This window comes from Mangifera indica, unplaced genomic scaffold, assembly GCF_011075055.1.
Source record: "Mangifera indica cultivar Alphonso unplaced genomic scaffold, CATAS_Mindica_2.1 Un_0002, whole genome shotgun sequence".
Classification (NCBI taxonomy): Eukaryota; Viridiplantae; Streptophyta; class Magnoliopsida; order Sapindales; family Anacardiaceae; genus Mangifera; species Mangifera indica.
Genome location: NW_025401094.1, coordinates 352,798 through 367,787, shown reverse-complemented (window position 1 = coordinate 367,787; position 14,990 = coordinate 352,798). Strand labels below are relative to the sequence as shown.

At 33.4% G+C, this 14,990-nt stretch overlaps 1 protein-coding gene across 8 annotated transcripts in view; it reads right to left on the bottom strand.

The window, feature by feature from the left end:
• LOC123205127 (protein TOPLESS-RELATED PROTEIN 2-like) overlaps positions 1–14,291 on the bottom strand; it is an 88,020-nt gene extending 73,729 nt beyond the window's left edge. For 2 of the 8 annotated variants that reach the window (XR_006499782.1, XR_006499783.1), the window contains exons 1-24: positions 13,159–14,291; positions 12,530–12,709; positions 12,176–12,289; positions 11,932–12,090; positions 11,482–11,659; positions 11,276–11,402; positions 11,054–11,163; positions 10,779–10,917; positions 10,554–10,663; positions 10,229–10,298; positions 10,063–10,136; positions 9,887–9,982; positions 9,662–9,757; positions 9,391–9,518; positions 8,899–9,133; positions 8,645–8,812; positions 8,115–8,222; positions 7,892–8,038; positions 7,096–7,206; positions 6,837–7,019; positions 6,578–6,706; positions 5,921–6,016; positions 4,809–4,994; positions 4,323–4,492 (exon numbers count right to left, since the gene is read on the bottom strand). Coding sequence is in view for 6 of the 8 variants with exons in the window: in XM_044621981.1 (XP_044477916.1) it covers positions 3,993–4,209; positions 4,323–4,492; positions 4,809–4,994; positions 5,921–6,016; positions 6,578–6,706; positions 6,837–7,019; positions 7,096–7,206; positions 7,892–8,038; positions 8,115–8,222; positions 8,645–8,812; positions 8,899–9,133; positions 9,391–9,518; positions 9,662–9,757; positions 9,887–9,982; positions 10,063–10,136; positions 10,229–10,298; positions 10,554–10,663; positions 10,779–10,917; positions 11,054–11,163; positions 11,276–11,402; positions 11,482–11,659; positions 11,932–12,090; positions 12,176–12,289; positions 12,530–12,709; positions 13,159–13,238 (3,411 nt within the window). In the remaining 2 variants the exon portion in view is untranslated. Of the gene's footprint in view, positions 1–3,675; positions 4,210–4,322; positions 4,493–4,808; positions 4,995–5,920; positions 6,017–6,577; positions 6,707–6,836; positions 7,020–7,095; positions 7,207–7,891; positions 8,039–8,114; positions 8,223–8,644; positions 8,813–8,898; positions 9,134–9,390; positions 9,519–9,661; positions 9,758–9,886; positions 9,983–10,062; positions 10,137–10,228; positions 10,299–10,553; positions 10,664–10,778; positions 10,918–11,053; positions 11,164–11,275; positions 11,403–11,481; positions 11,660–11,931; positions 12,091–12,175; positions 12,290–12,529; positions 12,710–13,158 lie in introns of those variants that run through there. The other 6 variants (XM_044621981.1, XM_044621982.1, XM_044621979.1 and 3 more) reach the window with 6 other exon arrangements.
• Between the last annotated feature and the right edge of the window lie 699 nt (positions 14,292–14,990).

The following is a 14,990-nucleotide window of genomic DNA, read 5'->3' as shown; positions in this document are numbered from 1 at the left end:
CAGTAAAAGAAACACTTAGATGGTGTTTTGGTTAAGGGGAATTAAATATTACTTATTAATATTATTTATTATTTATCTAGTTAATAACATTATTTATCTTACTAATATTCTCTAACAATATTTTATATCAATTTGCACCTCCCAGGACACTGACTTTGACTGTACTCTTTAAATTAAAACCTGATAAAATCAATTTCTTCCTTCCTTTTTCTTACTTTCATACCTCATCAACAACAAATTACAATTCCACACACTATTTGTTAAATTATTTTCAGAACAATATTAATTATTTTCAGCTCAATTATTATTATTCTAGTCTTACTCTTTTTTTTAACTTTTTATTATTAATTGTTAGTAAAACAGACTATATCAAATGGTACGCCAAAGAATTATGATAAGCCAAAAAATCCAATCTCAACTCAAGACTCTATATTTCATTTGCAATTAGATTCAAATCAAACTAATTTAATTTTATTATGAGTTTAATTTGACTTTAGTTAAATTCAAATTAAAATTTCAATTTGAATTATAATTTCAATTTGATAGTTTAGTTTGAGTTTAGTTCAAATCCTTATATAATAACATTATTAATCATGTTGACTATATTATTCATAAGTTGTTAATACTATTTATTTAATTAATAATATCATTTATATTTATAATGATTTCAAATGAAATTTTTAATAAATTAAAACAAACTCAATTATGGATTTACACCAAACTTAAATCAATTCATAATCGAGTTGAATTCAATTCGAATTTAATTTTAATCACTTTTATAGTCTATGAGCACTTCTACTGCTATAGATTGTTGCAACAAAAGTTTGAACATGATCCGCAGATTTACCGTTCGGGTTGAGGCCTCACGAGAAGGCTTAAGAGCCATCATGATGCACTCTAAAAAAAAATAAAAAACATAAAAAATTTATATTTACAGTTAACACGTATCAATTGGTTTTAACTTTATAGTGAATGATTATTATCTCAATTCATTTACAACATGAAATTAAAGTTCCACCAAATTCCAATTGATTTGACATTGGAAAATCAAGAGCAAGTAGATAATTAATCTGACAAAGACGAAGGCATATTCCAAGAAGCAGCCACAAGAAAGGGACTAAATTTGACTCTCATGCATCTTCATCTTCATCTTCATCTTCATCTTCACATGGTGGGTTAACCATTCAAAAGCCAGTCAAAAAAGATATGCATATACACCCAGAAATCTCATTCACCCATTTTTTATTTTTGCTTTTGGCTCCCATATGTTCAAATATATATTTTGGAAAATGAAGAGTCAAGTTGTAGGAGATAGATAATTAACCTGACCAAAACAAAGGCAAAGACATCTTCCTGGAAACAGCCACAAGAAAGAGACTAAATTTGACTCTCATGTATTTTCATCTTCATCTTCACGTGGTGGGTCTCTATTGTAATCTCTCTTCATTTTCACTATCTTCTAGTCTTGAGATATCTTCCAGTCTTCAGATATCAACCATTCAAAAGCCACTCATAAAAAAAATATGTTTATATACTCATAATTCTTGCTTACCCATTTTAATACCACTAAAAATACCTTTGCTTATAGCTTTATTTTTGGCTCCCATATGTTCATAAATCTATCTTAAAAACTAAATTTTACTCTCATCCATCTAACCACCTTCATCTTCACGTGGTGGGTGCATCTCCATTGTAATCTCTCTTTCCTGCTTTTTCTTATTTCATACCTCATAAACTCACTTGCATTTTCACTTAACTATACTCTATGGAGACCCACAACGTGAATAGGGTGATTTAAACCAAACTAATTTGGTTTTGAAAATAATTGAATTAAATTCATTTATAATGAACTCATATCAAACTCAAATTAAGAGAGTCAGTTTTCTTTTAAGCCCAATTAAACTTAAATTAATTGTTAAAATAAATCATTTGGTATATAACTCAATCTAGTTTAATAATTGTTTTAAATAATTGTTAAAATGAATAATTTGATATATGATTCGATAAAATGAGGTCAAAAATTATATATTTGAATCATATTATTAGAAAATGAGAGAAATTTACTTGAAAATTGATGAGAGAAATTTAAATTCTTATTATAAGTCATTCAAGCATAAATGTGTTATTTCCAGCTAAAACATAAGTTGTAATAGTGCAAGTTTTCAGTCAAAATAGATTTTGATTAAACATTGTTCAAAGCTTTCAGTAAGAGAAAACTTAAATGACCTTTGGTTAAGAGGAATAAAAAATTATTTGTTATTCTATTTTTTATTATTAATATTATTTTATTTAATTTATAATAAAATATTTTGATAATTTTTCACCACTAATAATATTATGACAAATAATATAAAAGGTAATATTATTACCTCAAAGATAAAACATTGTTGAAAAGGCTTACACTAGGAGAAAGACTTAAAAGATATACTTGTGGTTTAGATTATTACATTTTAGTCCAATTATTTCAAATATTATAACATATTCTTTTTCAAATTATTACTACTTTAATCATTTCTAAGTCAAATTCCATTGATTCTTAGTACAATGGGCAATATGAAAGGCACGTCATAAAATATCGTAATCCAAAAATTCTCATCTCACCTCAAGCCTATGTATTGTTGTATTTGCCGTTGGGTTTTAACCAAATGTGCTCAATTTGACTCCATGTATAGCTTAATTCAAACTGAAATTCCAATTCTATAATTCAGTTTGAGTTTAATTAAAATTATTATTTAATATTATTATTTATTCTATCGATAATATTATTTATCAATTGTTAATGTTATTTATCTCTTTGATAACATTATTTACCCTATTAATAATCTCTAACAATATTTTAAATTAATTTTTAAAAATTCAATCACAAACTAATCATTATATATTTAAATCAAATCTAAGTCAACTTATATTTAAACTTGACTCAATTCGAATCAAACCCTAATTGATTGTATTGTATGAGCACTTTTACTACAACAGATTGTTGCAACAAATTTTGGGCAGTCTGAATTTTTGGACTCTGTCAAGGCCTCACAGGAAGACTGATATAGGCTATCACAATGCGATATACAAAAATTAAACAAATCATATTTGAATATGAATAAATCAAACATAATCTTAAAATCAAAACAAAGATAGAAAATAATTCTATGAATGAGTCAAGTTGAAAAAGATTTAAATATTTGAATTTGAACTCAATCGAATTGAGTTCAAAATTAAATAGCTTTTAAACTAAATTCAAGCCTATCCGAGTTGAGTTAAAATTCAACTCATTATCTCAAACTAACCCATATTCAAGCTCGATTCAAATCTAAGTCATCCCTAAATAATGATTAAATTAACCCTTTGTCCAAGTTCGAATGATTGAAAGGACTAGACTTTCACTCTCTATCACAAACAATTACTATTTTCTTCTCTAATTCCAAGACAACATTTTATACATCCAGAATTTGAACCATAAGTAAAAAAAATCATATAAAACTATTTTTCTGAGGAATAAGAAAAAAATTTAAATTCATGCACCGAAAAATAATAAGAACTAAACTAGAATTTCTATTGTACAAAAACATGAAGCCAATTGGAAAGAGTAGTGCAAGTATAAATTAAACATCTTTACAATGGGGCAGCCCAAAATAAACAAAATAAAAAGGCTGGTTTCAGTACATAAACAGACAGGTATGGCAACAATGACCATTTTCATTCCAAAAACCGTCAATGTATACAACATCATACAAGGAAAACCTTCTAAAGTGTCATCAAATCAGCTTGTTGGAGCTGGATGTGTTCTCAGTTTCAGATAAAATGTCTCTCTAGAATTTCATGTAGCAAACCAGCCGATGAGAAAAACAATTTACAACAGAAATAGCAAGGCGTGATTTGGAGTAAGTCAAAGAGTGAAAAGGATGATGTTCAAAACTAAGAACCAAAAAAATGTGCAGCTCAATGTGTCTATACTCCTTGTAGTCTAACCTTTCTGATCTTATATGCTGCAGCAGTTACCTGGGAGGGAGGTCTGACGGTTGACCAGCCAAAGAAGGATTTGACGAATTAGAGGGGAGGGATCCATTGTCTTGGGAGGGTGTACCACCCCACTTCAACTCGGTATCAGACGGCTCGACTACATGCACTGCTCCATCACTCATGCCAAGAGCGATTTGATAAGGCTCAGATGGATGAGCCGCTATAACAAAAGGATAGGTGGTAGTGCTGCTGCTGCACAAGAAAATATTTTCAGTGAGGGATGGCTACCTACTGCTTTAAGATTTTGATACAAGGAAATTAATGAAAAATTTTTGAAACCTTTGAAGTGGTTTTTATATACGTACCCAGTGAAGGAAGGTATGTAGGCAGAAGGTGCTATTCTACATCGGAGCCTTAAATTGTCCGCATCAAAAACTCCAACAGCACCATCACAAAAACCAGCATACACCAGTAAACCATCACATGAATATATTGCACTTGAAATGGGAGCCGGGAGTGTATCTTTTGGAGACCACTACAAGTAATAAACACAGAACATAAGGCATAGTAACATTTGCTGGACATGTCGCAGCACCAGCAAAAAAACTTCCAACAACGTGTGATAAGCCATGCACAAGGCTTCTAGCATACCATCTATAAAAATGCATTCAAGAATATGTGATTTGGGTCTCATTAACCTATATTATCATGGTGCTATGTGTCCACACAATTTAATTAATTTAATTGAATTAAGATCATGGTCATATAAATTATCATATGGTAAGTTTACTTAAAGAAAGAGTGCGAACTGATGACACACTAAAACAAGATGAGATGGAAGCAAAACTTACAGAACGTGAACATTCAAGCTTGCTGTCATAAATGGAAATTTGGCTATCATGAACCACCAATAGATGTGTTTGATCATTATGAAACTGGACTTTAGTTTCTCCGACCAGAGGGGATTGACGGCCAGCTGGTGCTTGTATGAGCCTGCATTTCAGCTTCTCCCATTTATCGATGCTCCACATACATAGCTGTATCGAAATAATTGAGCGTAAATAAATAATTTATTATGTTATGGACATCAAAAACCCAGAGAAAGCTTCAACATAATTTTTGGGACCTTGACTGAAATTCAATAGCATTTAGAAATGACTGCGGAAAGCCACTTTTGAAACTTGTAGAAAAATAAATTCTTTCTTCATTTGCATGATTGACTATTCTTTTTAGTGTAGTAAGTGATTAGCTTTGCTAGTGGTAGAATATCTTCCTCTATTGATTTCACTTGTAAACTCTATATAACTTATATTTTTCCTCCCTTAAGACTTATTTTGATTTAACATTACAGCCAAGGAATTTGAACTCAAGACACTTGGCTCAGTTGGCACGATCCCAAGTTAAATAACATCTTGATCTAGAAGCCACATCAAAAACTCCAGCTAATGGGTAAGACCCCATTACTAGCATTTAATCTATGACACTAACCAAGATATCCAGACTTATATAAAATTCAAAAAGAACATTTTCATTGCATTTTGCATTAGAGATTCCCTTAAAACGATTTGACACTTCAACTTCACCTATTTGGACAACGAAAGCTTATATTTGGGCCCTGCTCAACACCTATTGCTGACTAGGAAACATATAAGCAGACTATATTTACATGGTAATTCAACTATGTTAGACAATTTTCCAAAGAAAAAGCTTGTAGTATCCAGCCATTGATTACCCTCAATGGGTTAAGATCAATATCAAATTGCACCTCTCATGCTATCTAACAAGGTACTAAGGAAAATATTTTGCTCCCCAAATAAGCAAACATTCAATAAAGCAAGCCCTTAATGATTTGAACGTGCTAGTTTTCTTACTCTCAACAAAAAGTTAAAGCACCCCAAATAAACAAAAGAACTAATAGCCATAAACAATAAAATATTGAATTTTGTATAAATTTTGCTCTAACCTGCGCATCAGCCCCTGAAGACACCAACGCATTTAAAGTTTGGGAAAATGCAAGCCCTGTGATTCGATTTTGGTGACCCTTGAGTTTGGTTTTGACCTGCCAGCAACATTCAGCCTAAATTATACTTCCACATTATATGTCATGCAATAAGCTTTATATATTCAAGAAAGCTATTGACTAGATTATTTAGATAGCTACACTTGAGCTTTGACAGTTTTAGAGCAGGGTTTTTTATATTGTAGAGGACTCATGTATGTCTTTTCGTACTTTTGTTGCATCTACGTTTTATTGGGAAGATGATACATTTTCTTTCAATAATAAGAAGAATAATAATAATAGTAGTAGAAAAATGATTTCGTTGTTCTTATGGAATTATACTAACCACCGATTCCTAAACTAAGATGGTAACATTAAGACTTACCCACTATTAAACTGAGCCAACAAACATACATCAGATTGCATGGTATGTGTAATGATTCAGCCAAACCAAAATAATATATATATTATCATTCTCAAAATAACATTGTAATCAAATATAGATTAACACTAGCAATAAATGGAGCAAACTCCAATTGAAGATGTCTTGCGACCGGTTACACACAAATCTAGCTTCAAAATTTAAGTAAAGAAAACGACAATTCAAGGGAGAAACTTCACCTCATCAACTCTGACATTGTATATCTGAATGGTAGAATCCTCCATCCCAATGGCAATAATATTATTATCTTGGGGATGGAATGCCAAAAAGGTAGCTGCTGGAGGTGGAAGCATAAACATTGTCATGACCTGAGACATAGTAAGCAATCTCATTCAGTTATGTGGAATCTATAAATATTGCAAAAGCATTATCTCAATCAGATATTGTTAATTATATATGAAATACAGAGTTTTAATTTGATAAGGTGAAATAACTTACCTTGAATGTCATCATGTTGAACAAGGAAACCTTTCCACCGGAGGCAGACATAACATAAGAATCATTTTTGGATAAAGCTATGCATGCAGCAGACTCTTCAGCTGGTTTACCATCATTAATGTCATTGGTCATAAGTGTTCCACTGGGAGGTTGCCACAACTGGGGCACTACATATGCAGTAGCCTGACAAGTTTGCAACAGACATTAGAAAGGTCAAAATATAAAAATAAATGAAATTTGCATATTCAAAGTAATAAACCTTCCCCGAGGGATTCCTTTCACTACGCTGCCATTTCCACAGCTTGTGAACAGCACTGGACGTAAGGGCTAATAGAGCAAGGCCAGAGTTGGTGTAGATCAACCGAACAACCTGAAATTTTTTTTCTTATTTACTTAAATCCAACAATAAACATCTGCAAGACAAAAAAAAAAAATGTATATTTCTCAAGCCTAACTGCAGAGGAAATTTCCTATGCATTTCACATCATTCATGCTTATTGCTTGATTTGGCTATTTACGCATTGATTGATATGAAGCTTTTGGGATGAACTTGATGTTGTTTCTTCTTCTGTGTCTATTTGTTAAAGTCATTTAGTTTAAATTATTTCATCACCCTCTTCTAATTTGGTAATCCATAAAACCAGCCATACCATGTCGAGAAGGCGTATTATGCCCTAACTTCACAACTGAGGTGGCATTACCATGTGAATTGGCAGACCACACACCACCATTGTCAGAGGCATGTTAGGTTAATTAAAAAAGAAAGGTTAAAACATCAGACGAATGGTTTTAAACTAGCATTCCAGCATTGACTTAACATTCCAGAGTTCCTGTCATTATGCATCCAATTCTTTAGAATATACAGCTGGAATGGTAATGACGGATATAGTTGCATACAATTTGCATAGCCTTATAATAGTAAATTATCTAATATATGAGTGCAGGTGCATAAAGGGAAGTAAATAGCTAAAAAGAAAATATCCAGCAATATGGAAGAAGAGAAGTTTCTTCCTAACTGAAATGACATGCAAACACTAGATTTTTTTACCACCTACCTTGCTCGGTGCCATAGAATCAGGTAAGCGCAGAGCTTTCATTTGTGATGAATCTGAAACATCAGGAATTTTCCAGCTCTTAACCTTGTCTCCATCATCCACAATACGTGGTTTAACATCAACAAGTCTGCTGCTGTCCATAGTACCCTGCAGTGGCACTCGGTATAAATTTGTGGACCAAGTAGAACCAACAACTTCACGGCATAAAAAATGCTAAACTTACAAGACTGTTGATAGACACAGCTGGAGGAACTCTATCTGGCCGATCCAGAGTCGAAGCAATGGCACCAGAAACATTTCCCATTGGACCGAGTGCATTCACAATCAATGGCTGCCAATGATTGCAGTAGCACATAAGACACCAACAGAAACAAAAGGTTGATTGATAGGTTATAAGAAAATGTATCCTGAATGTATTATTTCTTTGAGCTTATGAAAGGTCAAATTCAACAAGATTCTTGAGACTGCTATGGGATGCAATCATAAGAATTTTACTCAGGACTGATATTATATCAGTCATGAACCAACCGAACCTAATATCTAGTTCAAGGGTGATAATGCCAGCCCCTAAAGAGCTGATGTTTATAATTTTATCTTCCCATGTGTTCTTTCTTTAAAAATTACTTTTTAAAAACAATTTCAAATAATGACATGAGAGGGTGATTAAGATTTCTAGACAACTTAGTAATGGATCGCAAATATTGTTTGAATATACAAGAAAAGTAACACATCAACAAACATACACAAAAATACCTTAGAGTTGATGGGTTCAGATGGGACCCTATTTTTGTCAATAGCCCTGCTTTCTAACATTCTTATCAATCGCAAACCATCACTGTTGGCCAATATTTTGATACCACTGTCACTCGTTGTAACTGCAAGCAGAGATCCTTCCTTATTGAATCTCAGTCTAGGACTAGCCTGCAAAGAATAGAATTGAATGAACAACTGCTACATATCTACTGTTAATTACCATTGGTATACAAGTAAACAGTACAACTACAAACCGGTAATCCACCATCTGCATCAACAGCTATCAGCATATTTGTATTGTCCATATCCCAGAATTTAATTTGAAATTCATCACCAGCAGCCAAGAACCGATTCCGTGTTGTATCAAACTGGACAACTCCTAGAGAACGCTTTCTAAAACCCAAATATGTCCTTTTGATAGCTCCTTCACTCTCATTCCACTCAACTAAATGAGATTCACCTTCTTTACTTGTTCCGCATGAGAATAGCCTGCAAGAAAATATATAAGTATTACTCTATTCAGATGATGTAAGAAAGTTAAAAATAATGGCACATCAAAAGCAGACAACTGCCTAAACAGTCCAGCAACAAAGGATCCTTGGCAGCTAAATGATATACATCCTTTGTAAGACAAGATAATATCCAAAACTTCAATGAGTCGTTATTAAGTATCCTGTGCATAAACAATATGAAAAATCACAAAAATATATTAACCTGTGTCCATCTTAAAATTAACCAAGCTTTACCTGGTTCCATCTGCACTATATGCCATCATGGTGCACCAGTGTCCAGGTGCATCATAGTCCACTCTAGATCCCAAGCAATCATATAGCCAAGCTTTGATCTTTCCATCAATGGCAGTAGAAAATATAAACTGCATATTTCAAGATAGGAAGATGGATAATATGGGATTCAAAGTGATGGTAGCCATCTTGCAACTATCAGTGAGTTACCATATAAAAACAGATAATGATACAGATCACCAATACAACACAGACAAGTTAAAAAAAGACTAACCTGAATATTTTCTTTGTGGTGTGGGCAGACTGAATACACAGGAGCTTCATGGCCTTCAAAGGTATACTGCCTGCGTCCAGCTACTGCATCCCATACCTGTCACAGAAGATACTCCTCTATAAGCATCCCAACAAGCCAAACTCATTAATAGGACAAACATTTCAACGAGGATATATCAATTATGTTTTCCCTAGAGAAGCAGATCAAGGCCTTTTAAGATGATACCTTAATAGTCTTATCATCTCCACATGTAACTATACAAAGTTGCTTATTGGGATGAGCAAATGCAATGTCATTAACTCCACCAACATGGGCATCAATCTAAAACAAGCGACGAGAGATCAATAAACTGTATGTAGCCATTTTTAAGGAAGAACTGATATTCAATATACAGAACTTACCTCTAAGTGCTGTCTTAGTTCTCCAGTTGGATTGAAAGTATAAATCTGAACAATATGTTTTGAAAATGCAACACCTAGACAAAGCACAATTTGATTAAGAGAAAATATAAGCACACTGAACTAGGGATGTGATTCATATTCACAAGCAAAGAAAGCATATACATACCAAGCATAAGTCCATCTGGCCCCCAAACACACCTATTCACTGATATCCCAGCATCATTCAACAAAGCCGTCTGGTAGTACAAGTTAATTAATGAAGAGATAAGAATCAGTGCATTCCTATCTTCCTAAATTGTCAGTCATGGTTAATATTAAAGTGTCTGCCAGTCAAGCCAGCAAGTATACTAAACCCAACTTTCATAAGTATTTGGGTGGATTTATATGAGTAACAGTCACTGCCCACTATTATTAAATTCATTGTCGAGATCGCATTGACAAAGGATGAAGATTTATGCATTGTACTCATAGGAAGTTAAGATGGTGAATACCTGCAATGGCATTGAAGCAGCTGATAGATCCCAAAGCTTGAAAGATTTATGTGCCAGCCTTTCCCGGGACCCCACCTCCCAAAGGCTAATCTCACCAACATTTGTCCCCACTACAAAGCAAAAAACATAAATATCAATCAATAACAAAAAATCTGAGGGAAAAGTTTACAAATTTTCAGCGACTAGAAATTCAACAATGGTTATTTTCTCTTTTTTTTTTTTAACCTAAAAGAATAGTTTGTTGTTGTGGATGGAAATCCATGCTCATGACATTAGATCCTTGATTTAGGGTTCGCACAACAGCTTTAGTGAGGTCGTCCTGAGAATATACATTGGGAGTATGTGCTACACCAGAGAAAGACACCTAGAAACACCATACGATCATTAGAAGTGGGAATCAACCAAAAGCATCATAACAAGCAGCTGATATAAAGGCCATTTAGAAATTTATAGAAGCTATCAAGCTCCAAAAAACAAAAGATTATCTGACTCATCCACACCTCATCAGATTGGCCAGCGCGAATACGCTTCATCAAATGCTCTGAATCAGCTGATTGATAATCCATCCCAGTCATACCTGTTGGCGTCCTTGGATGTTTCAAAAATGCAGCTGTATACATCCCAATAAAAATAAATAAATACACTATAGTAATTCCACTAAACATATTAAGCCTAATGAGGGGGACATGCAATGCAAACTACACAATAACAAGCAGCCTTACCGGCATTAGAAGACTGAACAAGACCACCAGGGCCTGCTGCCACAGCAGGGTGAGGTAAGGAAGGACTACTGTTTGACATCCAACCAGCAATAGCACCAGGAGATGGTGAAACAACAGTCTGGAATGGCTGCACCATAAGAAACATTACAATTGTTATTTGACCACGAACCAATGTTGTATGTGGAAGATAGAAGCAAAATACTCACACCATGAGCACCAATAGGCGGAAATGCACCAGCCTTTGGTATTGGTCCCACAAGGGGGCTGTTTGTAGGAGGAGGACGAGCTCCATTAGCTGTAGGGTTGCAAGAATGATCAGTGAAGAGTGTTTTAATATCAGGATTCGGACGAGGATTCTTGCAAAGTTGATGCTGCCAATTTAAACTGAAAAGATTTTATAAAAGAAGCAAGTTTTAGAAAATTACTCCCATCAGGAGGAAGTATATAATCTGCAAGTGTAAATGATATCAATAACATATGAAATATAAAAGCAAAAATGCAAAACCAAAGTACAAATCAACTAATATATAACATACCAATAAACATAAATATTTTTAAAGTGCATTCTCTAGGTTTTGTTTTTTACCAAAAAAAACATGCTGCACCACATTGGCAAAAATAAGAAATTAACTGCTATGAAAAGATTCAAGAATAACCTCTGGTTTATCAATGTCCTCAGTCGTGAACTCTTGAAGGCTGGGAATGCAAGCTTGTCACGAAACAGGGGGTTTGCTTCAATTAGCTTTTTAAGTTCTACAAGCATAATATTACGAGCTGATTTTGTGTCTCCATACTTGGAAAGCTGCTCATTTTGCCTGATCACAAAGGGCCAACAGAAAAGATCAACTAAAAAATTTCATAGCATAACATAATAATTAAAAAGAATGGTGGTGTAGTCACCTAAAGTTATCAAGAGTGAGGAGCTGAGTAATCTCCTTGAAAAGATCTTCATTGAAGGATGCAAAAACCTTAAGGTCCTTGACAAGAATCTCAACAGCCTTTGCTCGATCCTGCCTGATAACACGAAGGAAAAATTTGGACTATTATTATGCAAACATAGGTTAAAACTCTTACATAAAAAAAAAAAAAATTACTTCCCTCTTAATGAATAAGAATACTATTAATTTTTAATATGTCATGATCATTTCAATCGGTTTAGGATATCAGCACAATGAATCAAAAGTATATTAATTTCCTTTTAAATCATAGTTGTTCACAAAATTTAAGACTAACAGCGATTTATTTGAAACTCACCTGTCAAGAGCCTCCAAATACTTCTGCTTCCTGATTTCAAAGAAAATCTTCATTGAATACCTGTTATCTTCAACTTTCGTAAACCCACAGAGATAACGCTCAACCTCATCCCATTCACCGGCCTGGACTTGATCTTCAAAATGTTTCATATTAAAGAAAAAGCCAGACTCTTGCTCCAACCTAATTGTCAATACCCCACAATATATACACATGAACATGGAAGATTAGCAATGTATCTGATCAATTTTGTTAAACTCCACAAGGCACCAAACAAAAAGCAGGAAATGGAAAAATCAACCATGGAATTGCTAAGCAAGGACAAATAGACTAGTTTTCTCACTATGAAAAGCTAAATGCACTGGTACCTCTGATTCCAAACACAGGAAATGTACTTCACAAAAGGTAAGCATGTTTTTTCTAATTGTCCTATAGTTAAAACGCAACAATTCAAAAGTGTCCATTTGATTTACCATAGTACAATAAATTAAAAAATTCAAATGAGGTTTGCCTTTAACTTATCAACCGGCCAAAACTGAAATTTTCATATTTCCAATGTTTTTCCAAGTTGTCTGCAGGGCCAAAAATAAGCTTAAGATGCAATAAAATAACCATAACAGAAATGAACTTACTTATGAACAGTTTCCTTGAACTTTTCCTCATCCAAGAACTGTAGTATCAAGAACACCAGTTCCCTACTTAAAGACGACATCGTCCCCGGTACCCCTAACGACTCCAGCGCAAAGTTGCAATATGAAACAAGCCCACAGAAATCAATTGCAGCCAACAAAAGTCTGCCCCAAAGGAAAACCTCACCACCTTAAAGAAATTCAAAAATACAATGTACTAAGAAGCTACTTCTCTCCCAGTTCACTTCTGCAACTAAATTCTACTTCAAATAGAATGAATCTTAACACATCAATAAATCACAACAATAAGATTAACCATATATTACCCAGAAGCTATTTCTCCTTCACTTCTTCTTCAGTGTCATAAATTCCTTCAAATCATCCCTCAAAAAACCGAACATAGCACAAAGAATCCTTCACACTGACTACAGAGAAAAAACTGTTTCACCAACAGAACACAAATCCCAGATGCATAAAAAGCATACAAACAACACCACCACCAAAAACCTCAAGCTGAGAAAAATCCCACTTCACATAAACCCTAAATTTCAAATCACTATACAGAGATCCACAAAGTAAAGCTCAAACCACTCACCAAAAATGTGAAACACCTTGATTTCACCCCGAAATGTGAAGCATGTCTTCCTTCATCTGTCCACACAATACAATACCCAACAGATTATAAGCAAATAAACAACAAAACAAGGGCTTACTCGCAAAGCAGCACCAAAACCCGAAGCTAGGGTTAGGGTTTTTTTCCCTTTTTTCCGCCTTTTATCTTCTGTTTTCCTTTGTTTCTTAACAACGATAGTAATAAATAATAATAATAATGACGCTTTTGCAACGACAAACCCAACTCACTTTCTCTTTCTAAAGCCTTGAAAAAGTCATTAAAAAACACACAACAGTTCTCAAATTTTGCTTACAACTATTGTTTTTCTTGTTTTTTGTTTTCTTTTTCTCACCCTCTCTCTGCCCTTCACCTATAAAAAGTAGGAACTGCAAATCCCCATCTGATCTAATCTAATCTAAACAATCTTTTTATCTCTCTCTTTAGAGGACTGAGACAACAGTACAAAACTACAAAAGCTGTGTGTTGTGTTGTGATTCTGAACACTTTTTTCTCCCTTTATTATCTCTCTCTTCTCCCACTACAAGCCAGTATTTAAAGTGTCACTTCTCTTTTCTATAATAAATATATTAATAAATAATTCACTGATATTAATAATAATAATAATCTTTACCATTTATCACCATTGCATATTTTTTAAGAAATGAAATGGATTTTTCTTCTTTACCCAATTTTCTTCCCTTTAAGCCTTTTCTTTACCGTTGTTGTTACTTTAATACTATTTCCTAGAAAACCCTTAAAAGGGGAAAATGATTTGGTGTGGACTTGCCTCTTTCCTTACCCATGAAACTTCTCCTCCTTCCACCTTTATTATGGGTAGATATAATTTGAATCGAATTTAAATATTTTTTAATTCAAATTCAGTTTGAATAAAAATAGAATGAATCAAGTGTAAATTAAATTTATCGAATCAAAATTAAGATAAACTCAAGTTTAAATTGATCCGTAAATTTGAAATTCGATACAAGTTTCCAATTTATTAATAAAATGATATTGTTTTGTTGATAATAGATAAAACAATATTGTTTTAATTATTGTTTTGACATGACTCAAATCCAACTATAAATCAAACTTAAATCAAATTGAGTCATCGCCCAACTCATGAGTAGAACTGAAGTAAACTCCTCCTAGCTTGAATTTAACTCAATTTCATAACGAGTTCATCCTCTCAATTCAAGTTTGATATAAATGAATTCGAATCGAT